We start from the raw sequence: 26,891 nt of genomic DNA, 5'->3' as shown, positions 1-26,891 counted from the left end.
ATCTAGCTAATACACAGTAGAGGTGCAGTTTGAAATCCCCTAACCCAATCCTCCTTCTCTAAGAGGGCCACTCTTCCTATTTATCCTGCAGTTGGACTCCTGTACCCATTCCCCAGGGACTGCTCCCAAGCAATGCTGAATGGAGACACGACCTCTGGCCTCTACACCATTTATCTGAATGGTGATAAGGCCCAGGCTCTGGAAGTCTTCTGTGACATGACCTCTGATGGGGGTGGATGGATTGTGAGTATCACCGAAACAGGCTCCAGAGTCCTCCTCACGGAGCTTGGGGGCAGAGGGCTCAGCAGGGGTGGGAGGGGGGAGGGGGAGGTCCTCCCCATGCACTCAGACACCAAATGTGTATGAGGCTTTGCAAGACAGTGCCTGTCACACAGAGACACTCAGGAACTATCTCTTAAACAAAGGAATGGGAAAGAAACTGAGGATTAAAAAAAAATGAGAAAATAATTTTCTTGTTATTTATCTCATCTGATCCTCAAACAGCTCTGTGATGCATAAGAATGACAGTGGTCATGGAGCCTATCATGTGGATTAATTAGCATTTGCTAACCACCAGGCACTGTGCTAAGAGTTTCACATGAATTATTTGCAATCCCATTACTGTTCGAGCTGGGTAGTATTTTTTTTAATTCATAAACTTTGTTTTTCAGAGCAGTTTTAGGTTCACAGCCAAAGTGAGCATAGAGTGAAGAGAGTGCCCATATACCCCTGTCCCCACGTGCATGGCCTCCCCCACCAGCAACATCCTACACCAGAGGGTGCATTTAGAACCTCTGCCTTGACACATCGTTATCACCCAAAGCTAGGTGGTATTTTCAATCCCTGTTTTTCAGGTGGAGGTGGCCTGCCCAGAGTTACACAGCAAATTAGTTTTGCACAGAGCTGGGGATGGATGCTTTTCCCAGTCTGATGTTCTTCCTCTCAGAAAGATTCCTTCCCTTTCTTTCAATAGCTAAAGCGCACCCTGATTCCTTGGTTATGTTATAGGTGTTCCTGAGACGCAAGAATGGACGTGAGGATTTCTATCGCAACTGGAAAGCCTACGCTGCTGGGTTTGGGGACCGCAGAGAAGAATTCTGGCTTGGTAATGCAGCCCTGCATGTTGGTGTCCCAACTTCCCATTTCTGCCCTCCTTGTCATTTGTCCTAACAGCAACCCATGGGAGAGAAAGAAACTAGGAGGAAACAGTGGCTGTGGTGGTAGATGCAGAATTGCAAATCTTCAATGGAAAAGACGTTAAATTCTCTAGGTCATTAAAAATAAAACTCTGGTTGAAGCACCTGGGTGGATCAGTCAGGTGAGTGTCTGACTCTTGATTTTGGCTCAGGTCATGATCTCAGGATCAGTCATAAGATCAAGCCCTTCATCAGGCTCAGCTCGGAATGTGGAGCCTGCATGGGATTTTCTCTCTCTCCCTTTCTCTCCGCCCCTCCCCCACTCGTGCTCTCTCACACACACTCTCTCTCTCTCTCTCTCAAAATAAATAAATAAACTTAAACAAAATAAAACTCTGGTCTAACCTTGAGCCTCGTGGCACTCATGCAAGGTTCAAAATCCCCACTTTGTGCATGGGAGAGAGAGATGAAGCTGTGTGCCTGCGGGAATCTAGCCAATAAGCATTTGAGCGGCCTCTTGAAATTCCCCCAGACCAACACCACAATGCCATCATCCATCCACCCGTCCATCCATCCATCCGTCCATCCATCCGCACATGCAGCTCACACTTGCAGACAATCTCCCCATAGAGGACACTGTTCCGCACTCTGGTGCCCAGGGCCCCAGCATGTCTGTCCGGCTGGCAACCATTGCCTCTCTCTTGCAAGAAGCTTGGGAGTTGAAAAGGTGCTTTCTCCACCTTATCTCCTTTGATCCTTTTTTAAAATGTTTATTTATTTATTTTGAGAGAGGGAGAAGGGGAGAAGGGGCAGAGAGAGAGGGAGAGATAGAATCCCAAGCAGGCTTCGCGCTGTCCGCTCAGAGCGGGATGCAGGACTTGATCTCACAAACCATGTGCCGAGATCAAGAGTCCTACTCTTCATCCACGGAGCCACCCAGGCACCTCCACTCTGATCTTCACAATGCCCTAGGAAGTTGGCAGGGCAAAGATGTCAACCCAATTTTACCCAAGGCTCAGAAACATCCTGTATTTTGCCTGGTGTTGTGCCAGTGAGGAGTGGACCGGACCACAAACCCGGGTTTATGTGACACCAGCCTCTTTCGAGAGCCTAACTTGCTGCTCCTATGGGGTGGATGGAGTAGAAACAATGGCCTCGGTCACTCGTGCTGCCTCTGTAACCCTTGCGTGTCCTCCACAGGGCTGGACAATCTACACAAAATCACAGCCCAAGGGCAGTACGAGCTCCGGGTGGACCTGCGCGACCACGGGAAGACCGCCTACGCCGTCTACGACAGGTTCAGCGTGGGAGATGCCAAGACTCGCTACAAGCTGAAAGTGGAGGGGTACAGCGGGACTGCGGGTAGGTATGGGGTAGCCACACTTCCGGTCTCTGGAACCATAAAAAGCCTTCCTTGTGTTTTTAGCTAATTTCCTCATCACTCCTTGCTTCATTAATCTGTCCACTTATCAGATCAACAAAATACCTGAATCCTTATTAGGTACTAATCCAGAATGGCAGCTGAACAGAGCTGGCTAGATATTTTAGTCACCAGAACAGAGTAGGTTGGGAATCAGAAAATATGTCTTTTTCATACCCATTTCTAGATAGCAGTTTTAGGTGGATAGAAAAACAGTCTCCTGGAGGCCTAAATACTCATCTAATCCAGTGCATCTAAATTTATTGTGCACATATGACCCCAGGGGATCCTGTTAATGTGCAGGGGCTGACATCCCCAAGATTCTGCATTTCATACAGATCCCTGGTGATGCCACTGTTTGGGGATGCTGCTGGTCTGCGGACCACACTCTGAGTAGCAGACAATCCTCTCCATCACTAACTGCTTGAATCTTTTCTAAGACATCCTTGCCACGTGGTCATCCAGCCTCCGCCTGCACACCTTCATGACCAAAAGCTCACTGCCTTTTTCTTTTTAATGTTTATTTATTTTGAGAGAGAGAGAGACAGAGAACGCAAGTAGGGGAGGGGCAGAGAGAGAGGGAGAGAGAATTCCAAGCAGGCTCTGCACTGTCAGCACAGAGCCCGACATGGCACTTGATCCTACGAACCTCGAAATCATGACCTGAGCCGATATCAAGAGTTTGTCACCCAACCAACTGAGCTACCCAGGCGCCCCAGCTCACTGCCTTTCAAGTGGCCCTTTCATTCCCTTTCTGGTACAAAACCTAGCTCAGATCTTGAAGATTTCATGGACTTGAAATGGCCTTGGTGTGGCTTTTCTGGCTCTATGGTAGAGGAGAAATTAAAGAAGCAACACGCATCCAGGCCACTAGGTAGCATCTTCTACAGATATTCCACACGCATCACCCCGCCTCAGTTCTCACAGAAACTCCTCCAGGAAGATGTTGCTGTTACACAGATGAAGAAACTGAGGCCCAGAAAAGTTGGGCGATTTGACCTGGGGTGAAGCAGCTTGTAGAAGGTGGACCCAGGGGGGCAGGCTTGGCTGCGGACGAGTGTGCTTGGTAACGAGGAGGGATGGGGTCTGCTGGCAGGACCCCCCAGTAGCACCCTTACCTGCTTTGGGGTGGCATCCAGTTACATCTATGAAAACACAAAAGACAGAGCTATGCTATGTTTCCAACCTCTCTGACCCCCGCGGGGAAACATCCATAATGGGAAGTGTCTCCAGGTAAAGATTTGCTGAGAGCCAGGTTGGATCTAAGGAGAGAGCAAACTCTTCTGAGATCAGTCTGGTGGTAGTGAAGGGAGAGAGGCCCACGGGCCAAAATTGTTTTCCTTCCTGCGTCCCTTAAAGAATCCTGGCCTTTTATTACCTGGCAATAAATGTCTCTCTGAGTGAAGTGGCTTCAGGCAAGAAGGATATTGTCACTGGGCAAAGCAAAGCCACTAAGCAGCAGGAATGCGACCTCCACCCATCTCTCCCTGCATTTCCAGAACCCCTTCACTAAGGTGACCCTGGTAAAGCCACCTCCTCTCGTGGCAGCCGGCCCTCCACAGGAGGTCGTCTTGTTTCTACCATACCCACCTGTTCCTGGTAGCTTCCTCATTAAAAAGGCCTCCGAGACCCTTTGTACTTTGCTTCAAGATATCAGGGTAAAATGTTTCACTGTCTTGATATGTTTGTGCTCTGTGTTGGCCAGAGCTGGGAGTGCAGGGACACAGAAAGAAATGGCACTTAAATGTCCCTAAAATGCAATATATTAAATGACAAACTGGATCCCTAGATAGTGCTACGTACAAATGGGCATCTTGTCTAAGGATCAGGGAACACTGGCCCCATAAATAGTGAAAAATAACTGTACGATACACACACTATTTGGTGGCCTCTAATATGTAAAGGGTTTGATTACCAGGGTGGCAATAAATACTTGTATTTGCTGGGGGGAGTGCACCATTATTAAACATGGGTCTCTCACCTTACTCTCTGAGCTCCATTATATAAAGGAATACAAAACAGTGACAGAAGTCACAACAGTCACAGCCATTATACATACTACTCTACCCATTCAGCATATACCTTCATATCCATTGTCCAAACAGCACCCTGAGGTGGATAGAATCAATGTGCTAGCTCCATTTTATAGAAGAGAACACTGAGGCTTAGTAAGAGGCTTGACGTGTGCATGATCACACTAGGGAAGGAAAGGGACAGGACTTGAAGCTGGACCCTCCAAAGCCACCCACAACCTTCTTTCTACCACCTTATGCTGCTTCTAGGAGAAGCGAGCCCTCAGAGTGAGCCCTCATGTCCCCTCCAGCCCCGTGTTTGACCCTAATCCCAGGTCCAGTGTTTTAAGGCCAGGCCACCCCAGGCCTTTGAGTGGCCACCCTGGTTCTGCCCTTCAGAGCCCACAGGGACACTCCAGCTGGGATTCCTCAGATCCATTGTTTTCTCTCTGCAGGTGACTCCATGGCTTACCACAACGGCAGATCCTTCTCCACCTACGACAAGGACACGGACTCAGCCATTACCAACTGTGCCCTGTCCTACAAGGGGGCTTTCTGGTACAAGAACTGTCACCGTGTCAACCTGATGGGGAGATACGGGGACAACAACCACAGTCAGGTGAGTAAACCGCTAGTGCCTGGGGCAGGGCTTGGGAAGCCGGTTGGGGGTGACAGGCAGGCACCCCAGCCCCTCAGTTCTGGCTGAGACTGGGAGGGGGCAGCAACCTCCGGGAAATGGTGGCACCTCTGTCCCTAGCAGGGAGAAACCTCAGGGACACTGCAGGTCAGGTGAAATCCTAGAAGCAGTCCACGTTAACCCATGAAGATCCTGGGACAACCACCAGTCATGTGGATTCCAAACACAGAATGCTCTCCTCAGACAAAACCTTTGTCTGTGGCCCAGAAGGAAAGCAGATAAAATGCAGGCTGTCTAGGTGAAGCAGGGGTGAAAGCAGGGTGCTCTTTCCACCTTCTCATGTTGCCTCAAGGACGCTTCCATAGGAGCCTTTTTCCACCACCTTTATTTCTTTGTCCCCTACCACCAGGACAATACAAAATCCTTCTGGGGGGAAAAAAACAACCCAAAAGCTGCCTGCCCAAAAGGAAACCTTTCTTTCCCATCTACTGTTGGAAGAAGAACGAGCTGACGGAAAAGGGCCACGAAGGAGTTATGCGAGTCCTGTCCCAGCTCTGGCAGCTGCGTGGACTCTGTGATGTCACTCTCCCTCTCTGGCCTCAGTCTCCAGGATAGAATGAGGAAGGCTCATTTCCAGCTCTGCGCCTCCGTCAGAGGGAAGCAGGAGGGCAGAGGAAGGGCAGCGCAAAGCCCAAGCTATCAGGTGGCAGTGCTTTACCATGACTGGGTAGTCACAGACGCATTCGCCCATGGGGAGAGTCAGCCTTTCCCAAATGTCACCTCCCTGTCAGATTCAGACACTGCCTGATATCAGTGAATGCCAAACACTTAGAATCACGTAGTGTCTCAATTTTTTTTTTTTTGCTTCATTGTACCAGCCATGAACTTTTCCATGTCCCCTCACAGCCCTATGTAGCTTAAAGAGAAGAGGGGTCATCTGTTAAGTTTCTAAAATTCCACATATGAGTGAAATCAGATGATATCTGTCTTTCCCTGAGTGACCTAAGGGAAGGAAGAATAAGATAAACACAGAGAGGGAGGCAAACTATAAGAGACTCTTAAATACAGAGAACAAACTTGAGGGTTGATGGGGTGGAGGGGGTGTTAAATGGGGGATGGGCATTAAGGAGGGCACCCTTCGGATGAGCACTGGGTGTCACACGTAAGAGATGAATCACTGGGTTTTACTCCTGAAGCCAAGACTACTCTGTGTGTTAACTAACTTGAGAATAAAAAAACAAAAGTAAATTTAAAAAAAATTTTTTTAAAAAAAAGAGAGAGAAGATTGAGTCAGAGAATGCGGTGGTGGCCTCACAGGAGCACTCCCGGAAGCAGACATCCCTCCCCTAGTGGGAAGAGGGCAGACTCTACCATCTGTAGACTGTATGGAAGAGTCAAACATGGAATTAGGAGGCTCAGACACAAATATAATCTTTTCTTGAGAAAGAAAAATCTTTGGCCAAATTTCCAAGGATATTTCTCCCTATTGGAGATTAGGGAGGTAATATTTACTTCGCACCTGCAATGTGCCCGGTACTATAATCACTCCTTTACAAGTTCATTTAATTTTCATAGCACCCTTTCAAGGTTGGCACTATCAGACCCTAAGAGGAAAAAAAAAAGATAGTGAAACTGAGTCCCAGAAAGTTTTGATGATTTGTTTAAGATCACTTATGCCTCAAATAAGAGCACTGAGCTTGAACTCTGTATGTAAGTAAGAGCGTTGAGGTTGAACTCTCTATGTCAGGTTGTACAATTTGTGTTCCACCTGTGCTCTTTCTGCCATTCCATACAAACCCTTATTAAAATACTCCGTGAGAATCCCGTGAATTAGAGACTCCCCTGCATATAGCTACTCAATTCTGTAACTTCCAGTCACGACCTGAATTCCTTCAGCATCTATTCCTACCCATGGGAAGTCTCATCAGCCACCATTTTGTTTCACAATGGCAGCTCAAAGCTCAATGCCAATGCCGGTGACTTCTGACTAAAGTTTTAAAAACTGAGTCAGATTCAGCCAACTCCTTTGAAGTTTTCACTACACAGACCAATAGACAGATAGGCAAGAGACAGCTATGAACTACCACATGGTCAGGTTGAAACAGAACTCCTTTTGTTCCGTCAACTAAGCCGCAATGATCAATGAACACCTTGCCTATTGGAAACCCATCTGGAGGTCTCCTCTCGTTTACAGGGTGTCAACTGGTTCCACTGGAAGGGCCACGAATATTCAATCCAGTTTGCTGAGATGAAGTTGAGACCCAGCAATTTCCGAAACCTTGAAGGCAGGCGCAAACGGGCGTAAGTTCCAGGGACAACTGGGTGAGAGAGGAGTAGGGCCCAGAGAAAGAAGCAAATTTTACCAAAGTATCAACACAACCAGTCCAACCATCAAGCCACACCCGGGTATTTGTCAGGAGTTAAAGTTGACCATGGATCATCGGGGCCAATGGCGGAAGCACCCGCCTCACCTACCCTGCGAGTATTTCCTTCGCACCAAAGACAATGATCTCCACAGGTTTCTGTTTTGTTGTTTGAATCAGCAAAAAATTTTCCAGTGACAGCATCACAGTGGTTGTCCTTCTCTTGGGTGGCTCTGGGAATGGGAGAGGGGTAGGGTGTACAGTGGTAGTCGGTGTTAGAACCAGCTGTATTTTACACAAAGCTGTATAATTAATTATCATTATTTTTGTCCGCAACGATTCAGTGTGTGTCATTGGAGGCCGTCCCCAATTTTTTTTTACATTTCATACAGCAAAAACCAGAAAAGCAATACTGTTTCGATTTTAAGGATATGATTAATATGATTAATATAATAATGATGATGATGAAAACTAAGGATTTTTAAAGAGATCTTCCTTTCCAAAACACATCTGGACAGTACCTGATTGTATTTTTTTTTTTTTTTAATAAAAGCACAAGTACTTTTAAATTTGGCTGTTGTTTTGCCCTTCGTTGTTGAGCCTGAATTCCACCAAAGCCATATTTGAACAGACAGAGGAAAGGTGAAGAGGGATGGTGGTCAAGTCAGAGAGGAAGAAGGAAAGGTGGGAGGCTACAGGCTGGGGGAGAGGAAAGCACCTTTTTGAACAAAGTTGAGCGAGGTTGGGTAAAGGTTACCACTTAAGATTCAGCCTCTTACTCAACATTTTCAAGACTAATGGTTTGTGCTCTCACAGAGGCTCTCTTATACCCACCTTCTAAGGTAGCCTGCTAAAACTTCCATGATATAGATGAGGTGACAACTGTTATCTAGCAAGGATCAAGATGCCCAAAGGCAGACAGCCTGCGTTCACACCTTGGCTGCACCATCCCCTAGTTCCCTTACCTCTTTGTGTCTCAGTTTCTTAATGAGTAAAGTACGGTTGCTCACACTTCTTCATAGCATTTCTACGAAAAAATAAATGATATCATCCAGATGAGGCCCCTACCATGGTGCCTGGTGTATATTAAATGCCACTAAGTGTTAGCTGTCTCTGCTATCACTTTTTTATGACAGGGTGCACAGAAGTGTAACGACTTGCCCATGGCTACCTACCCACTTAATCATAGAACTAGGATTTCAACTCAGGTCTCAAAGTTCTTGCCCTCACTCAGGACCCCGGTGAACATCCCTCCTTCCCTGAGGAAATGCGTGCTATGGGTACACATTACAGAATGATTGAGGGTGGGGAAGTTCAGGTGGATCCTTCCTACAACCCTGAGGTCTTAGAACTAGAAAGAATGTCTGTTAGGAATACCTCCTTCTCCCCCAATCAGAGTCCGGTGTCCCCCAGCCTCGGCCTGAATGCATCTCGTGGTGGAGGGAACTCACTGCCCAGCACAGCAGATCTGTTTGTACTTGGCAAATATCGAGTCAGAACCACACATTACACATTTGTCTTTTAAAACATGGTGAGTTGGGAGGCGGGGAGCAACTCCCAGTTGATTCTCTCAGAGATTTTCAGTAAATGGACTTATTTAATGAAAACCTTTGGGCTGATAGGCCTCACTCAAATGGAATGTGATGGCTCAGATGCGAGGATGAGAAGAATTCATGGCTCAGGCCAGATCCTTTGCTGCTGAGTTTATCTTGCTTTAATAAATGCCATCGTGTTATATACACAACTGGAAGTTCCCGATCATAAGACTTGTTGCCTGCAATTCTGCCATAGCAACGCTTGCCTTGCTGTGTAAACCCCAACAAACAGGCTCCCTATAACAATCAAGCCTTAAGAGGGAGGCTTAACCCTCTGTTGACTGCTCCCTTGGGAGGCTCTGAGCCCCAGTCCTAGCCCCTCCCCCAAATACAGATGTAACTAAGCTGATAAGGTACTTCCCAGAAGCCACATCAGAATCAAATTCCGGTTGGTGAAGAATCCCCATCACATGGGAGTCCTTGACCTTGGCCCTGGGAAGGTGGTAGATACCCCCATATGGGGATGGGTAGGCTGAAGGTCCGGAGCCAAGACAATGCTGCATAGTCGGTTTCAGACTGCCCACATACTAGTCAAAGCATGAGCTCACCATGCCTCAACCACGTCCTTCAGTTGGTGACTCTGGCTTTGTTCAAACCACCTCCTCCATCTCAAAAGGTCTCCTGAAATTCTAGTCCACCCTCAAAGTCCAAGCCCACTTCTGTCTCCCCACCGAGAATGAATTTCCAAGGAGTCTGGTCTTCCCTTTGCCCTTCCTCCGTCTGCTCCCCTCCCTTTTCCCAGCTTATATACCCTTCGAAGCCATCCCGCATGAATGATATCTCAAGTTTCTGGTGAGATCAAAATGGGAAGTGTTGGGACACTGAAGGCAGGAGACTGGGCAGTTAGGGGTCAGGGTACTTCTTTTCCAGCCCCATCCCTATAGCATCACAGGGGGGTGACTCTTTGCATCCTAACAGAGGCACAATGCCAGTCCATCGCCCATCTCCACTCAGCATCCCAGGTTTTGGATAACTGCTCCCCCCACATGCCCCTTCGGGCCTAAGGATGGTCTTTGCACCTCAGCTTCTCTAGACCTGGGAACTGTGTTAGCCCTAATGGCTCTCCTCCACATTGCCCACACCTTTAGAGACAGTCCCTCAACTTCTGCCTCTCCCAGGGACCCTGACAGACATGGCCACACTCCGGGATCCTGGGCACCACTGTTACAGCTGCCTGCTTGCCTTACACCATTATTTATTTCTACTTGTGCCTCCCACCATGGAAGCCACAGAAGAAGATACTCTTCCCTCCTCCCTGTGGGAGCCAGGACACATAACATGAGCTTTGCCCATTGGATATCTGCAGAGGGACTTCTAACCTTGAACAAGGAATTAAAAGCAAAGAGCCTATGAGGCTGGCTTCTCCAATGCTACCACAGAGTCCGTCCACAAATCACCATTCTTTGGGACAATCGATCCCACCTTCTCCCTTTCTCAGCTTGGCCCTCCCACACCACTCTTCTTTCCACCATTCCTGGCCAACTCCAGGTATGGGGGATCCCTGTGGGCTGTGCTGATTGGTTCTCTTGTTCCAAGATTTCTCTTTTCCCTTTTCATTTAATAGTACTGAATACAGCCTATACGAGCAGCACTAAGTGAAGAAAATAACCACGGGCCCTGGCCTTGTGCGGCTTCCATGCCAGGGGGAGGCTGGCAACAGCCACCATATCAGACAAGTGAATGTATAATTGCAAACTGAGTGAATCTATAATTGCATGTTTTAGAAGTAAATCTGAGACACTATGAGAACATCTACGAGGACCTGAGCGCGAAGGCTTCCCAGAAGAAGGGCTTCTGAATCGTCACCTAAACAATAAGTAGGACTTAACCAGTGAAGAAGGCAGGGGAGGCAGAGGACAGAGTACCTCTAGAGGCCCTGAGGCAGCCAGGCCATGCAGAAAAAAGACAGAGGCAGCTGCAAGAATCTGGTCCCGCAGGTTCTTTTGGTCCAGAATAAGGATTTTGATCTTTTTCCTAAATGCAATAGGAAGCTGCTAAGGAATTTTTAGCAGGGAATGATTATGATCGTATCTTTTCTTTAAACCATCTTTTTGTTGCAGTTTCAACTTGGGCAGAGAGGTGGGAGATGGGAGGTGCTGCAGGGGCTGCGTAGTGGTGCCGTGGGGACGGGGCATATGGTCTGAGAGACATTTAGAAGGTAAAACCCACAGGGACGTGGGGGCCCAGAGAGCTACTCCACGTCCACACCCAGTTCCTGAACAGCTTTCAGTTCCTGCAGGTCTCTTCCAGATGTGGCTCCATTGTCTCATTAGGGGTGTGCAGAGCTGGAGTCGAGGTCTAACCTCAGGAACCAGGAGGGCTGTAGGGTCCCAGAGCGCTAGGCATCTCTCCTCCAACGTTGGATGGGGGGTGGGGGTGGGGGAATCATGGAGGGTCCCTGGGGGTTACTGTGGTTAGAATGAGGAAGGATTGATGCCAAGGGGACTCTGTGGCTGAATTGCAAAGGGTGAAGGTGATGGCTGGGCCTTGCCCTGGGGGCTTTGTGTCCTGTGAGTGCAACTGAGAGTTGCTGACGGTGTTTAGGGCAGGAGTGACAAAATCAGGGTCGCTCTTTAGAAGTCCCACTCCCTTACTAGAAAGGCATTTGCTCAGGCTATGTCCTCTGGCCTCAGTGGGGTGTTAGAAGAACTCACAGGTGTCCCCTGCCAGGATTTGGGCGGATGCTCTATGCCAGTGGCCAGCAGAGGGCTCACTCCCCCACCCACCTCCCTCCAGGACCAGCCACACAAATGAATTTAAAGTTCACAAAGGAAGCAGGAAAAGGCTCTCCTCTTGAAAATCACTCCAGTCTCGCCAAGACTGGAAAATAGATCTCAATGTGTTACGGAAAGAAACACACACACACACACACAGTCAAAATGAGTAGTTCCCGTGTTAGCCCAATGCTTGCAACTACGGGTGAAGCTGTTTCAGAGCCATGAGATGACTTCTTCAAGGTTCAGAGTGCCAGAGCAAGGACTGAATCCTAGGTCTTCTGACCCCTTAGGCCTTGAAGAGCATCTATTGGCATACTGATTCCTTTATCCATTCTTCCATTCGGTACACAAGGAACACCTGCCATGAGCCAGTTCCCTCATAACACTTTACAGTTTACAAAGCCAACGTGATCGTAGCTTCTCTAAAATAATCGTCTTTGCAGTCAGAGCTGAGCTGGCATCCGTTTTCCAATTACTGAATGATCTTGGCCCAGTCGCTTAATTTTTCCAAGTGGCCCTAAAAATAGGAGTGAAGAAGACATACCCTGGAGAAAGTGTGATGATTTAAAAGAGAGAAATGGACAGCACCTGGCCTGGAGAAAATGCCAATACACATTTCTCTCTGAAGTTGATAGTTGTCTGAAGCTGAGGAGCGGGATACAATACTCAAGTCAGCCAGCAGATGGCAGGCTCCCCCGGCTTTCTGAGGGCACTAAGGGAGGCACTCCCCCCCCCCCCCCCCCCACAGGTGTTCACGTGGCTGCAGTGATGCCATCTGGGCTCCCAGGCTCATAGCAACCTCCAGGAAAACCCCTTCTCTGCCTTCACTCCAATCCCCTGCTCCATGAGAGGTTCAAACCCTGCCAAGGGGGCAGCAGGGTCATGGGGGGCTGCCTCTGCTGTTCTGGTCTCCCCTTTGGCTGCACAAGCCTTATGTCAACAACCACAAGCCTTCTTGCAAATGTACACCGGGGTGGGGGTACATTCCTGGGGGTCAGGGAGGGAGGGCTTCTGGCCCACGTGTCCAGTCCCCACTTGGATTCTATAAAGACCACCACTCTTCTCCGGCATGTGTAATGGCTCCAATGCAGTGACGTGTCATCACTGACTTACTCCCCCCCAACCCCCATTACTGCTCCCTTATTGTTGGTAGTGAAGGGTGAGCTCACACATCTTCTGCTGCCCTATGGTGGCTCCTCTGGCTTGTCCGTGGCCCCTCAGCCACGTGTCTTCTCCTTCCCTATTGCTTAACTGTCCAGCACAGAGTGAGGCCCTTTTGGAAATGGGAACACGTTGCTATTGTTTTACACTCTCTTCTCCTCAAAAGGCTGGTTTAGCTGGCGATCCCTCTGGATTACCCCGAGCAGCTTGGGCAACCCCGGAAACACCGTCAAGGGCCCTGTGTCCCCAGTGCTTGGCTCCTTGTGTCAGTCTACACCCCAAAGAGGTGTAGAGTGATCCTCTTAAAATGCTGAGTCAAACCATCTCATTCCACTGCCCCAAACCCTCCAAGCTTGCCTTCTGGCTTACAGCAAAGCTCGAGCCGTTACAGTCCTTGAAGCCCTGAGTGATCTGTCCCTTGACACTTCTCAGAACTCGATGCCTGTCTCATGGAGATTTCGGTGCACTGGCCTCTCTGCTGCTCTTCAAACCCAGCACTGTCCCACTTCTGAGCCTTCCCCTGGAATGCTATTCCCAGCACCACACACATGCACACACACGGCTCGCTTTCTCACTTCCTTCGGGCAACCTCCCAAAGCCGTCTGCTCAATGAGACTTTCCCTCACCACCCTGTGTAAACACACGCACGTGCACTCCGCACGTGCGAATCCACGCACACGTACACAAGGCCGCCCGGCCCCGGCACTCTTTATTTTTCTCCGTAGCATGTCTCCACCTGACATGCTGCTGCTGCCTTGTTTATGTGTATGATTTCGAGAAATTAAGCTCCGTGACAACAGGGACTTTATATGTATTTGCTCCCCTGTTGTATCTCCTGCACCTCAAATAGAGCCCATTCTAGGGTCTCCCAGTCCTTATGTGTTCACTGAACATGTGACCAGACCTATTTTCTATTTCAGTAAGCGTCAACTCTGTTCCCAGATCGTCATGTTAAGCAGAAACAAACTCAGAGAAGTGATTTTCCCAAAGCTGTCATGCAACCAGAATGGATTCCTATTCAGTTCCTGCTTGCCCACATCATTGCCACAATAGGTCAGAACCTGACGGTGTGGTTTAAAGAAGCAGCAGAGGAATTGCTCTATCGAGAGCCCCAGGCAGCAACCTCTCCTCGGCAGGGGAAGGCCGTGGCTGAGATTGTCTCACAGCCAAGGAGGGAGAAATCCAGCAGGACATTTAGAGAGAAAAGCACCATAAATATCAGTCAATTCAGAGACAGAGCATGGCGTGTGTCCAACCAAAGTCACTTGTCCAGGGGCTTTCCACACATGTGGTCCCTCAGAGAGAAGCCTCCCAATTTTGGACAGAGGCCCTCCCACTGCACCACACCACAACTGAGAACCATTGTTTTTCAGGGCTGGATGGGAAGTGAGCAAAATTAGTGACCTCTCAGGCCTTTTATTTACATATATTAACTTTAAAAGGGAAGTGAGAAGGAGAGAAAGAGAAACAGACACAGAGAGTGAGACAGAGGCAGAGGTACAGAGAGAAGGAGAGACAGAGAGAAAGAGACAGATACAGAGAGAGAGAGGCAGAGACAGAGACAGAGACAGAGAGACAGAGATAATTTTCCAGGTACGGTAGAAGCATCATAAACTAAAGTCACCTAGTTGTGGGTTCAAGAATTTCTCCAAAAAGAAGTATATGTATTTCCTGACAATCAAGTCCTTCTAGGCAGTTAGCAGAGGAGAAAGGGGAGCAGGCCTCAGGTGTGTGAAAGGGGTTTGGTCTACACAGCACACCCAGCTCAGCGGAGGCTTAGGACCGCACTCCCCCTGGGCACCCTTCAGGGGAGCATGAGAGTTAAATTTGTAAAAGCATCGATCTCTCCCCAAAAGCCCAGTCCTAAGGCAGCAAAGAACTTTCAAGTGAGTGCAACAAGGGGCTGGCTCCAGGACAGGCTACAAACTGCACGAGGGCCCGGCTTATTCCCTGTGTTCCCCCTGCGTCTCCAGCACCACATCCACAGTGCGTAGTGCTGGAACGCAGTCGCTGCACAATTAAGACTTCTCGATCAAGACATCAACTTATATAACTGCCAGGAAGTTCTAAGAAGGGCACTGAGGTCACGACCAGGCCCAGTGTGAGAGACAGTTACACTCAGTTAATAGACGTCTTATTAATCTACTTGTCATCCTTAGAATGGTAATTACTTAGATAAAAACTGAAAACACCATGTCCTTCAAGAAAGATGGGATAACGAGGAAGGACATAATCTCCGCATCAGAATCTCTGCAGGCCTCTCATGGAACAGCGAAAGCAGGCTTATCCTATTGGGTGACAGAAGGTAGAACTGGGAGCCCATGGTGAAATCTACATGGGGCAAACAGTACCCAAATAAGAAAAGGACTTATGACGGAAACCATCCAGGGAACAAGCAGGCCGTCAGAGAAGCAGTGAACTCCTGGTACTGGAGAGGTCCTAGGTCTTAAGGTTCACACACTAAATAAAGTAGTGTTATAAAGTCCCTTCCAGCCCTAAAATGGACTTATTCTGCCCCTCCGGCTCAGTCAGTTGCCGCATACAAGCTTTCCAAATGCTTCTGCTCCAGTCACCAACCTGGGTCTCAAATGCAGCAAAAGGAAAGGGCATCATGACAGAGTTAAGACACCAGGAAACACAGATGTTATTTGAAGAAGGCAGCCCCTTGGGGAGACAGGAGATAAACACAGTGTTGACTGTCCCTCTGATTAAACAGAGCACTTCCTCCAGGGAACACAGGGCAGAAGGAACCACACTTGCCAGTTGGCAAAACCTTAACTCTCTTAAAAATTCTAGGTTTAATGAGTTTCTTGGAAGCAAGCTTCTTACAGAAAAAGAAACCTGTAACCCCAACCATGACCCACAGGCAGAAAATTTCACTGTCCCCCCCAGCCCCCCTAACACACACTGGGATATTTGCTGCAAGAGATTGTTCAGGGTCAAATTGCACTTTCTAACTTTACTTAGGAAGTCACAGGGGGCTTGCACAAAGAGGCAATCTCTAGAAAGGAGATCTGAAGTGTAAACTGGGATATGATGTTATCATTCAGCCTCCAGGATCACTCATCCCTTAACCCTTTCTTCCCACTTAATCTGAATGCCAGAGCATTCAAGTAGAATGTACGTGACTTCATGTACATCATATAATACGTGTTTTTAATGCTAAGGCTTGAAACCACCAGACACGGAGGCAGGACCAAACGGTGGGTGTGTTGGAGGCAGAAACCATTTCTTAGCAAACTCTGTATCGGCAGCACCTGGTGGGGAAGACAGCACTATGCTAAATCAGTGAATGAATCAATGGACCGATTGATGGCTTCAAGCTTTGGCTCGGCTATGGAACTAGCTGTGTGACCTTGGTTGGGTTGCAGAACTTCTCAGAGCTTTAGATGTTTTCATCTATAATTCAGAAATACTAATAACCACCTTGTATGATCTCAATAAACGCAGTAATGTGTATAAAGTGTCCCGAAAGTGTCTTGCTTATAGTAGGTGCTCAGTAAATTATGCCCCTTCTACTCTCTAGAACCGTCTGTCACACAAAGGAAATGATCAGTACACATTTGCCTGGCTGATCAATACTTGGAACTAACATGAATGAAATCAGTTAATTGAGGAGGAAGCACAGACAGGCGTGGTCATGTGCGTTGGCTCAGGTAGCTGCTCCGTGGAAGAGGTGGGGGCAGAAGGAGAGAAGTAAATCCAACATTCTCTGCTGTGAGAGGCACCCTCCACTCGTATTTGTCTTTCATTTACACTGTGATTCTCTCTTGGGCATTTCGGCTCATAAAGGCAAAGTTTCCAGATCTTCTGGAGGATTCATAGAAGATGTACACCTTTAAAAGCTTTTCATTAGTAAAGCTGGACATACAGATGTGAGCAACTGTACTCAAAGCCATATATCCTTAAAGGACCCACGTAATAAAGTCCTACTGTGTCTAGTCCCCCTTCCCTACCCCCAAGAACTTATTTCCACAAATGAATGTGTGTTTGATGCTGTGATCAGGAAGCGAGATCAGGTCATCCAACGTGCCTCCTCACTGCCTTAGCTGCAGAGACAGCAAGGGGAAACTCATTACCCACTTATATCAATCATCATCGTGGCCCTGGTCTGTGGCAAATCTATTCCTTCTTGTTTCTTCCACCGGTTTCTGTTCTCTTTTTCATCCCAACGGTCTGATTTTGCTTTCCGTTTAATCCATAAATCTTCCTGGAAAAAAAGGGAAGTGAGAAGAACACCAAAGATATAAAATGGCACACAGATTCCCAATTTGGACTTTCCTGGTCTGAAAATAGACCTGACTTCTCTCCCTCAGCTTCACCATCTTTAAATGAGTGATTTTGCTAAAACAACAAGAGCATCGAACCCCTACAATAAGCACCAGCTGAATGCCAGGCACCGTTGGAAGTGCCTCCCGTGTCAGAAACTCACGCGATCTTCCCCTATATTCTGTGAGGTAAGGAATATCATTGTACCCATTATACACAGGAGGAAACTGAGGTATGGGAAGGTTGGGGAACTTCAAAACCACACTATTGTGTTTTCTGTAATACGATTTGAATTATAATGGAATGCTTTAATTTAGAACCTCATCATCTGGGACCCAGAAGATGGCTGTGAGTATAATTAATACACTAGAAACACTGATAAGGGGGCCAGCCCACATGCTAGAGGCACCAACTGTCATGATAAGGAGTAAATTCCATGTTCCTTCTACCATTCAAATTCCGCTCTCAGGAACTGCAGAACCTGACGGCAGAAACTATGAAAGCCAAGAGGTTATCTATTGTTGTAACTGGGTTGGAAGGAGAAAAGACCCATAAGGTAAAAGGGCACACAGCCTAATGTTTTCTCTGCCTGCAAGGCAGACACATCACTCCGCAAGGTCTTTCTGGCCTCATGCCTCTCCGCAGAGGAGAATTGAGACCAGGACGTGATGAGGGAAAACCACGGGCTTCTGGGTGACTCACCCTGTGTTCAGGCGAGCAGGTCCTGCCCAGCTGGCTCTGACAGGGAGGGGGTTGCTCTCACCTGCAGCTTGGAAATCTACGGTCAACAGAAGGGACTACCCTGCTGTTTTGCGTTTCAGAGTCCCCAGAATCCCAGGGGCCACTCCAGGCTGCTTTGCTTTCTCACCAAAACTCGAAAAGAAACCCCCTCCAAGTCCTAGAATCCCTTTGCCATCAGGGTTTCAGAAAGAGCTACAGCCAATTGAAATGCATCTTCTTCAGGGTGTGCGTGGAAGTCACCACTTCTCCCAACCTTTAATGACATCATCCATGCGGCCACCCCGAGGGAGCGGAGCCCAGATACACAGAAGTGCCCTTGAAATGGCAAAGCAGGACCAGGAGGTGAAACCTGGCCATTCCCAAGAGAGTCTCCTGCCGGCCCGACAGTGCAGAAATTACGCTGGACCTGCTGGCCTCCTCCCAGGTGCCCCTGCTGCCTGCTCAAGTCTGCTAACTGCTTGCCTACCTTGCTGTGTCTGACTCTGACACCTTCTATCCCAACGCCTGATCATCAACCAAAGTTTTAGCACTCTTTGGTGCCTGTTTCCTGGACTGGCAATGGCATTTGACTCTCTTTTTCTGTAACGAGCCCAGTCTATTACAGGTCTTGTTTGAACGGATCCCACCACCAGGGTACATGCACAGCCTGGTAGGCTTTAAGCTACACTGGACAGGCTTCCATAGAAGGTTCATGCAAAGAAAAACATCATAGAGTAACCACAGGTAGGCTTCTTCAGATAGGATGTTACCTTCTGCACCTAGACCTTTAGTATGGCACAGAGCAACCCTTAAGTGCAAAGAGACCCAGAGTGGGAAACAGCTTGCTAAGATGGCCTCAGGAGACATTTGCCCTCCCTGGTCCCTGATGTCAGTGCAGCTGCAGGAAGCAGGTTCTCCTGCAAGCATGCCTCTCAGTCTCTCCATTTCTCTTTCCTCAGAGCCTGGGAAGCCACTCTGATCTAACACAAGGACATTTTCAGAGTGGGAGGTGGGACATACCTAGGGACCCTCAACCAGTGAAGGACAGGAACACTGGATGAATGCCCCCGTCCTCTCCTTTCACAGAAGGAGGCACATTCAGTATGCCTTCTCATGGGGCCCCAGTGGGACTAAGCCACAGTTGTCCTCTGCAGGAGCTGAACAGCAAAGCTCATGCTGGCTGTCCCTTCCTCCCTGTCTCAACCTGCTCTCACCCCTACTCCTGCATCTGGGAATCATCTTGCAAGCTCTTGCCTCAGGCTCTACTTTAGGCCTGATGAGCTGAGGCTATAGTTATAGTGAGAATCAGGAGTATTGTCTAGGATCAAGTCAGTAAGGTCAGTATGAGCCAGACAGTGAACAGGCCATGGAAAAACTTTAGATTTCAGATTCCATTGCCTGGGTAGTTAAGATGATGGAGCCCAGCCTAGGAATCCAGCCAGCGGGACTTTGGGGCAGGGGGCAGTGATGGCTGGGGATCTGGCCTCACCAGGGCTAGATGGAGTCTCTGGGCCTCTGCTGAGCTGGCTGAGATTCAGAGAAAGAATTGGAATGGCTAGGGACACTGATGCAAAAAGCCGCTCACCAAAATGGGGCCACCAGGGAAGCCACAAGATCAAGGTCTGACTCAACCCTTCTGCCAGGGCCCAGAACTCATCTCTAGCACATTGGATTTGGCATGAAAATAACCACAGCTTTCCTGAGTGTGCCTATTTTCAGCCTGCTCAACAGTTTTCATAATGAGCTCATTTGGTTCTTAAAACAACCATATAAGTCATTCTCCCCATTTTATAGATGAGGAAAGTGAGCCCACTACGCACTTGAACCAAGACTTGAATCCAGAGTTCTTGGGATTTCAAGCTGCAGTCTCTGGCCAACCAACTACCCTGCCAGGATCCAATGGAGCTGCAGTCCAGGTTCAAGGTCAACAACTGACCTTGCAAATATAAGCTTGAGGACTGCAGTCAGGACGAGCTGGGAGAGGTAGAAGCTGATTCTCAGTGTCAAAATGCACACATGGCATGGGTTCACCAGCATTGCCTAGGGACAGATGCTGCCTATGTCTTAGACTCACAGTGACAGTGACCGTGTCCTATGAGGTCACATTGCAATTGTCCCTCCATTCATGTACAATGTTTCTCAGATAGGTGATCTACTTTTAGGGCCTGAAGGAAAAGACTCCAGGTTGGGGCGGGCAGGATGCTTGTCATTTAGAAAAGAACCCACAGCCAGGCTTCTATCTGCTGGCCACACTCCCATTTATAAAACATATTCTAGTCCTTGAAATCACGATGCTGAGGATGAGTAGAGAAAGCCATATGACTCCCATTCCAGAGAGGAGTAACAGGATCAGAGATGTTGAAAGGCAGGACAGTGTGACAAAAATACCATCCACTGACCACGGAGCCAGGAATGCCCAAGCTCTGACCTCGAGTTGCCTTGCCTCACCACCAGCTCCCTATTCACCTCGGACACTGACTTTGCAGGCTGTGTGTTGCAGAGGAGAGGGTTCAAAGGTGGAAGGAGCCTAATCCCCCAAACCACCCCACAGAGCAGAGATCAAATCCACAAGTAGCACTGTTCTGTGACATGAGCAAGTAATATATTTTTATAGCATTTTGCCACGGATTGCATGAAGTTGTTTGTTATAGCAGTTAGCCAACCTTAGCTAATACAGGTCCTCTGCAGTCAAGGTGGTTTTCTCTCTGACATCAGTCCAGTGGATTCAGCATCATTTGGAGCTTCCATCTGGTGCTTTTCAAGCTGGTCTTCACTGACTGCTCATTCCTTGGTTTCTGTGATGTCTATTCTTGATGTCAATTCCAAGGGCCCCATTGCCCTTGAAACCAGCGAGGCAGCAAAGCCACACATGACCCAGCTCTCCTTCCTGGTGGAGAAGAGCCAGCCTCATCAGATAATCCAAAAGCCAGATCAAAGGGCACCAGACCCAGTCACAGAAGACCTGATACTGACCTTAGCTTGACTTCTAATTCGCTGTGTCACCTTGAGCACATTTCCTCAGTTTTTGGTCTCGCTTTCCCATCTCTAGAACTGTGGGGTTTCCCTCAGTGATACCAAAGCAACTGCTAACGCTTTAGGATTCTAACATGTAGATTCAAGACCCGAGAGAGAAAGGTAAAGGTTAATTACTCAAAGCTGTGGGATAATTAATGAAGGTGATTTCCCCCAGACTCTAAGGGAAAAAAGATTTTGTTGAAAAGGAGAGAATTGTTGAGGCTGATGTTATGTTTAGGAAGGCAAACCATCAGGCCGTTTCCATTTTGAGTCAATCCCACTGTTTGAGAGGTGACAGAAGAGAAGGGAGAGGCCACAGGCTCTGATTTGGAAAGACCTCTGTTCAAATCTCGCCATTACTCCTAATGACTGTGTGTTTGCAGGAAGTCATGTCTCTAGCCCTCCATGTTATCACTAGTAAAGCGGCACCTGTCAGAAAGCTATGGTAATCAAATGAGACAGTGCAAGTAACACACATTGTAAGTTGCAACAGTGAGTTCCCTTTACTGTCCTCATGCTAGGGCGAGGGGGAAGCAGGGAGAGGGATGGAAGCATTTCCTTCATTGTGCAGCTAATCATTTATCTCAACATTGTGTGTTAGGTGCTCACAACATACAGATGAATAAAACATAGCCCTTGACCTCAAGGTTTCAACGTCTCGGTGGAAAGACAGACGCATGCACAAGTTACTGATCCCCTAATATGATAACTATCTCACACACGTATAAAGAAGCCAGCACCACCCTTTCTAGAAGACGCCCTAGAGAGACATACATGGGTGCCCATTGAAACATGTACAGGAATGCCTACTGAAATTCTGGCTACAAATTTAAAAAGTAGAAAAATATTGAATGTCCATCAATAAGAGAGCAAATAAAATATAGCACATAAATAACTAGAATTATTAACATGTAGCCTCATTAAGATTGAATGAAAATTCAGTTATCAGATTATATGTACAGTTAGGTACCATTTGATTAGATTTTAAAACCACACACCAAACGTTCTGTGTTTTTCACGGAAGTGTGCAGTTGTATGTATTTTTTTAAATTTTTTAAATTCATTTTGAGAGAGAGACAGGCAGTGAGAAGGGGCAGAGAGAGAATATCAAGCAAGCTCCATGCTGTCAGCACAGACCCTGACTCAGGGGCTCAAATCCACAAACCGTGAGATCATGACCTGAGCCAAAATCAAGAGTTGACACTCAACCAACTGAGCCACATAGGTGCCCCAATGTATATAAGTATTTTTTTAATGTTTATTTATTTTTTAGAGAGAGAGAGAGAGACAGAGACAGAGACAGAGTGTGAGCCAAGAAGGGGCAGAGAGAGAGAGGGAGACACAGAATCTGAAGCAGGCTCCAGGCTCTGAGCTGTCATGTCAGCACAGAGCCCAATGCAGGGCTCGAACCCACGAACTGTGAGATCATGACCTGAGTCGAAGTCCGACATTTAACCGACTGAGCCACCCAGGGGCCCCAAGTATTTTTTAAATGGACTAGAAGAATCCACATCAAACTCATGAGCCTGGTGGCTTCTGGGAAAAGTAGGCAGGAAATGGGTCTAGGGCTAATGCTCAAAGGGGACAGTAATTTCATCTGTAATGTTTTGCTTATGTTTAAAAACTCTAGAAACCAGTATGATAAACCTTAGCATTTATTTTTTGCTTTGTTCATATGTGTGATATTATTCTTTATACCTTTCTGTATTTTTTAAATTTCTCAAAGTAAAAGTAATCAAAATATAGCAATGGGTTGTACAAAGAACCATGAAAAAGTCCTTCCCTCAGTTAACCTAAGCTGACCTCAGAGTAAGTAAACGTTAGAAGGTAGTGGCCAGCAGGCAAGATCAAGGCTGGTAGGAGTTGGCCAGTGGTGGCAGAGGGTCATGGAGAGTGTCAGTCAATCCTGTTGACACTGTCTGGGAGTCAGCATGAAACTTTGATTTGAAGAAATGAAGAGCTAGTTTTCACTCCTGGATTTACCACTTACTAATATAACAAGGTCGCACATGTAATCATGCATCGATTCTCAAATTTATTGCTGTCTCTAAAGAAACTAGTTCCTTATGCCAGTTAACAGATAAAAGGTGGACTTTAAATTCTATATAATTTATACTTCATTTCAGCCAATAGTTTAAACAGTCTCTTTAGAAACTTCTCAATACCTCCAAGAGAAAAAGATCCAATTTCTAAAGGAATAGTTTTCTGCCTGCCATCCCCCGACTCCTCTCCAAGATGGCACCTGGGTGTGGTTTATGCACCCTCATGGTGGAAGGGAAGCACTGGGGCCCAGAGCCCGTTTGATGCTGGTGTTAGAAGCAACACCCTTGATCTACCTAATTGCAGACTGACCTGCTGGTATTTGCATTTGAAGTCTGCAAGTGGTGAAACTTGAGGTTGGCTGGGTTGCTCTCTCTCTGTCACTCTCTGCTCAGGCAAAGTCTGGGTGCTCCCTGGCTGATTCAGGCCCCCCTCCTCTAGACCTTTGTGAGGACTGGCAGTGAATCCATTCAGCTTCAGTCCAAATAGTTTGTTATCTCTGCAGCCTTCCCTACAGAACCACCTTGGTCCTGCTGTGATGGACCTTCTAACCAACACCCAGCTGTCTACAGTGCACAGGAGCCAAACCCAGCTCCAGAGGGCTGAACCTCTCAGCTTCCCTGGGCCTCAAAGACACTACACTGCCATGTTTATTTTGATATGGCTTCCCTGGCATTAGTATGGTGTCTTGCAATGTGGCTCTGCCGTGTGGCTCCCCCAGCAGAGAGTGGAAACAAGAACTGCCCTCTGTTCTGAATATTTCTTCTACTTATCTAAAGTGATTTTCTTCTCTTGGTCAAATGCTCCTGTAGGATGTTTCCAGTCCCCTCTCCTTCTTTCCTCCCAGTCTTCTTTCCATAAAACCCTCAGCTGGTGTGATAGTTAATTTTATGTGTCAAGTACCACAGTACTCAGATATTTGATCAAATATGTCTGGATGTTGCTGTGAAGGTACTTTTCAGATAAGATTAACATTTAGACTTTCACTAAAGCAGATTGCTCTCCATAATGTTGGTGGGCCATATCCAATCAGTTGAAAGCCTTAAGGAAAAGACTGACCTCCCTCAAGGAAAAACGAATTCTGCCAGCAGATGGCCTTCATACCCAAGCCTCAATGTCAACTCCTCCTGGAATTTCTAGCCTGCTGGTCATCCTCTTCTTCTCTATAAGGTCCAGTTTATAAGGCTGGGGTCTTACTAAGGAGGTCAAGTGCCTGTCTTCGGGATAATGAATTTGAAGGAGGTAGGAGGCTGCAAGGAAACCATGGCTAAAGGGGAGAAACTTACATTTGTTACTATAAATTTTTATCATCATTACCATGTGTGACCCTAGACAAGTCTCTTGACATCTTGAGCTTCTCTCTGTCTCACAAAGTTACTCAACTAATCAAGACATTATTATCACTAGTAGTCACAGTAAAGTTTAATTAAGATCGTGAGTGTTGGAATTTGAGGTTTTGCAGGGGTGAGGGCCAGGTAATGAAGTCAGTGTTCATGGGCCACAGTTAGGGTTTTATGGAGTGGATGTGCATAAGGTAAGTTTTAGATGACCAAATCAAGGCTGGGTTATAAAATCCAGGTGGAGGGTAGAGCTGGGACTACCGTGTGGTCAGCTATGACAGGACCAGTGATGTGGGGGCAGTGGGATCACAGTCGAGCAACAGAGACTAATACCAGCTACTTCTTCCACAGTTCTTGTCCCGAATGATGTGATCATAGCAAGTTTGTCTTTGATTAAAAAAAAAATCCATGCTGGAGCCAGCTTTACCTTCTGCCCTGCCAGGTAAGAAGCAAACCTTCTAGCAACCTCACCCTTGGAGTCTGAGAAGGACGGGAAATTCCCCTGGAAGCCCAGAAAGAACGGAGGCCAAACTCTGGGCTTTTTCTGAGCAAACATTTTGAGAGAAACCAAAGTGATGATGATGTGGAAGAGCAAGCGGGGCTGTCCCCTCAAACAGCAACAAGGCTGGTGAAAACACAGGGATTAGTACCGATGAATCATTGCCAGTCCTCTCCCTGATAGCGCTTGCTCATGGCAACCCAATAAATACCGGATCTCCGAAAGCGCTGACAAGTTACCCACCATGCCTGGGAGTTAGATGGTTTTTGAAATTGGTGGGAGGAGAAAGCGAGGAGCGGAGACACGGGGGCGTGCCCCCCTTCCAGAATTCGCGTTCTTCCTTTTGGTAAGATGGTTTCCTATTCTTTCCGAAGTGTGGGTGATTCTAGAATCTAGATGAATGGTGCCCAATCCCAACCTTCCGTTCTCCCATTGAGGGGGTGGGAATTCATGTCCTTCTGTGACTCTGGCCCTTTGAAGCAAGGAGGAGATGCTTGGAGGCAGGTTTCCTTGCTTTGGGTTATTAACAGCAAGGGCAGACTAAAGGTCTTTGGAGCACTGCTTCAGACAGAGTCTAAAGTGAGCCATGCTTTAAAAGAGGCAATATTCCACTCAATGTCTTGATGGTGCTGGTAGATACACAGACCTATACATGTGCAAAATGTGTAGAACTAAACACACACACACACACACACACACACATAGAGGTAAGTACAAGTAAAATTGAAGAAATCTAAATAACATCAGTGGATTGTTTCTATCTCAACATCTTGGTCTCAGTATTCTATCTTACTGTAGCTTTGGAAAATATTACCACTGAGGGAAATTGGGTAAAGAGTACACAGAACCTCTGTATTATTTCTTTTAAGAACAAAAACAGGTTAATTGAGATATGATTCACCTCCCATACAATTTCCTCATGTCAAGTGTCCAGTTCAGTGGCTTTTAGTACATTCCCAAAATGGGCCGTTCATCACCATCATTTTAAAACACTTTAATTATCACAAGAAAGAAACTCTGCTCCCTTTATCTGTCGTCTCTTAATACATCCATCCCCCAAGCCCTAGGCAACTATGAATCTACTTTCTTTCTCTATAGATTTGCCTGTTTGGGATATTTCTTGTAATTGAAATCATACTGTAGGTGGTCCTTAGTGATTGGCTTCTTTCACTTAGCAATTATGGTAGGGTGTATCAATATTGCATTTGCTTTTTTTTTTTTTTTTTTTTTTGGTAAATAAGATTCTACTGCATGGATAGACCACATTTTATTTATCTTTCATCAGGTGATGGGAATTTGTGTTGTTTCCACTCTTTGGCTATTAGCATAATGTTACTACAAATATTTGCATACTAGTTTTTGTACAGACAGGTGTTTTCAATTGTCTTAAGTGTGTACCTAAGAACAGAATTGCTGAATCATACGGTAACTTTATGTTTAACCTTTCCCTATGGTCTTGGGAAGGTCACTTCTCCTTCTTTCCTACTAAACAGGCATCACCACATGCCCCTTACCAAGCTGGTATGAGGACTACCTACATAACATAATTCAGTGTTTCCCAAACTCCAGTCACTTCTGCATCTACATCCTCACTTCTACCAAATTCACTTACCACAGCGATTGTCATTTATTTACTACTTTTTTCACTAAATCGATTCTTTTCTTTGCATAAAAAACCTTATTTGTTAAAGGAAACAAAAGCGGATGCTCATTTGTTCACATTTTGACATCTCTGAAAGCAATGTGTTTCTTATCCTGCGTGATAGAGGATGGTTTAATTAGCAGAATTATTTTCCTTTCTTAATGGAATATAGAATAAGGTTGTTTTTATAATCAGCAACATTTTAAGTGCTATTAAATATGGAATGTCATTTCTTTAAGTAGAAAAATGGGGCTGCTTATTAAAAATAGAAGGAGCCATTTAAACAACTACATTTTATTAAATCACATTTTAATTAAATTTCAGC

At 46.9% G+C, this 26,891-nt stretch overlaps 1 protein-coding gene across 1 annotated transcript in view; it reads left to right on the top strand.

The window, feature by feature from the left end:
• The window catches only part of TNC (tenascin C), a 66,602-nt gene extending 58,495 nt beyond the window's left edge, over positions 1-8,107 (top strand). The window contains exons 25-29 of the mRNA XM_049637360.1: positions 92-243; positions 1,009-1,105; positions 2,337-2,498; positions 5,024-5,187; positions 7,400-8,107. Coding sequence (XP_049493317.1) covers positions 92-243; positions 1,009-1,105; positions 2,337-2,498; positions 5,024-5,187; positions 7,400-7,510 — 686 coding nt within the window. The 3' untranslated portion in view covers positions 7,511-8,107. The remainder of the gene's footprint in view (positions 1-91; positions 244-1,008; positions 1,106-2,336; positions 2,499-5,023; positions 5,188-7,399) is intronic.
• Positions 8,108-26,891: the final 18,784 nt, after the last annotated feature.

This window comes from Panthera uncia, chromosome D4, assembly GCF_023721935.1.
Source record: "Panthera uncia isolate 11264 chromosome D4, Puncia_PCG_1.0, whole genome shotgun sequence".
NCBI lineage: Eukaryota > Metazoa > Chordata > Mammalia > Carnivora > Felidae > Panthera > Panthera uncia.
This window is presented reverse-complemented; position numbering and strand designations above follow the sequence as displayed.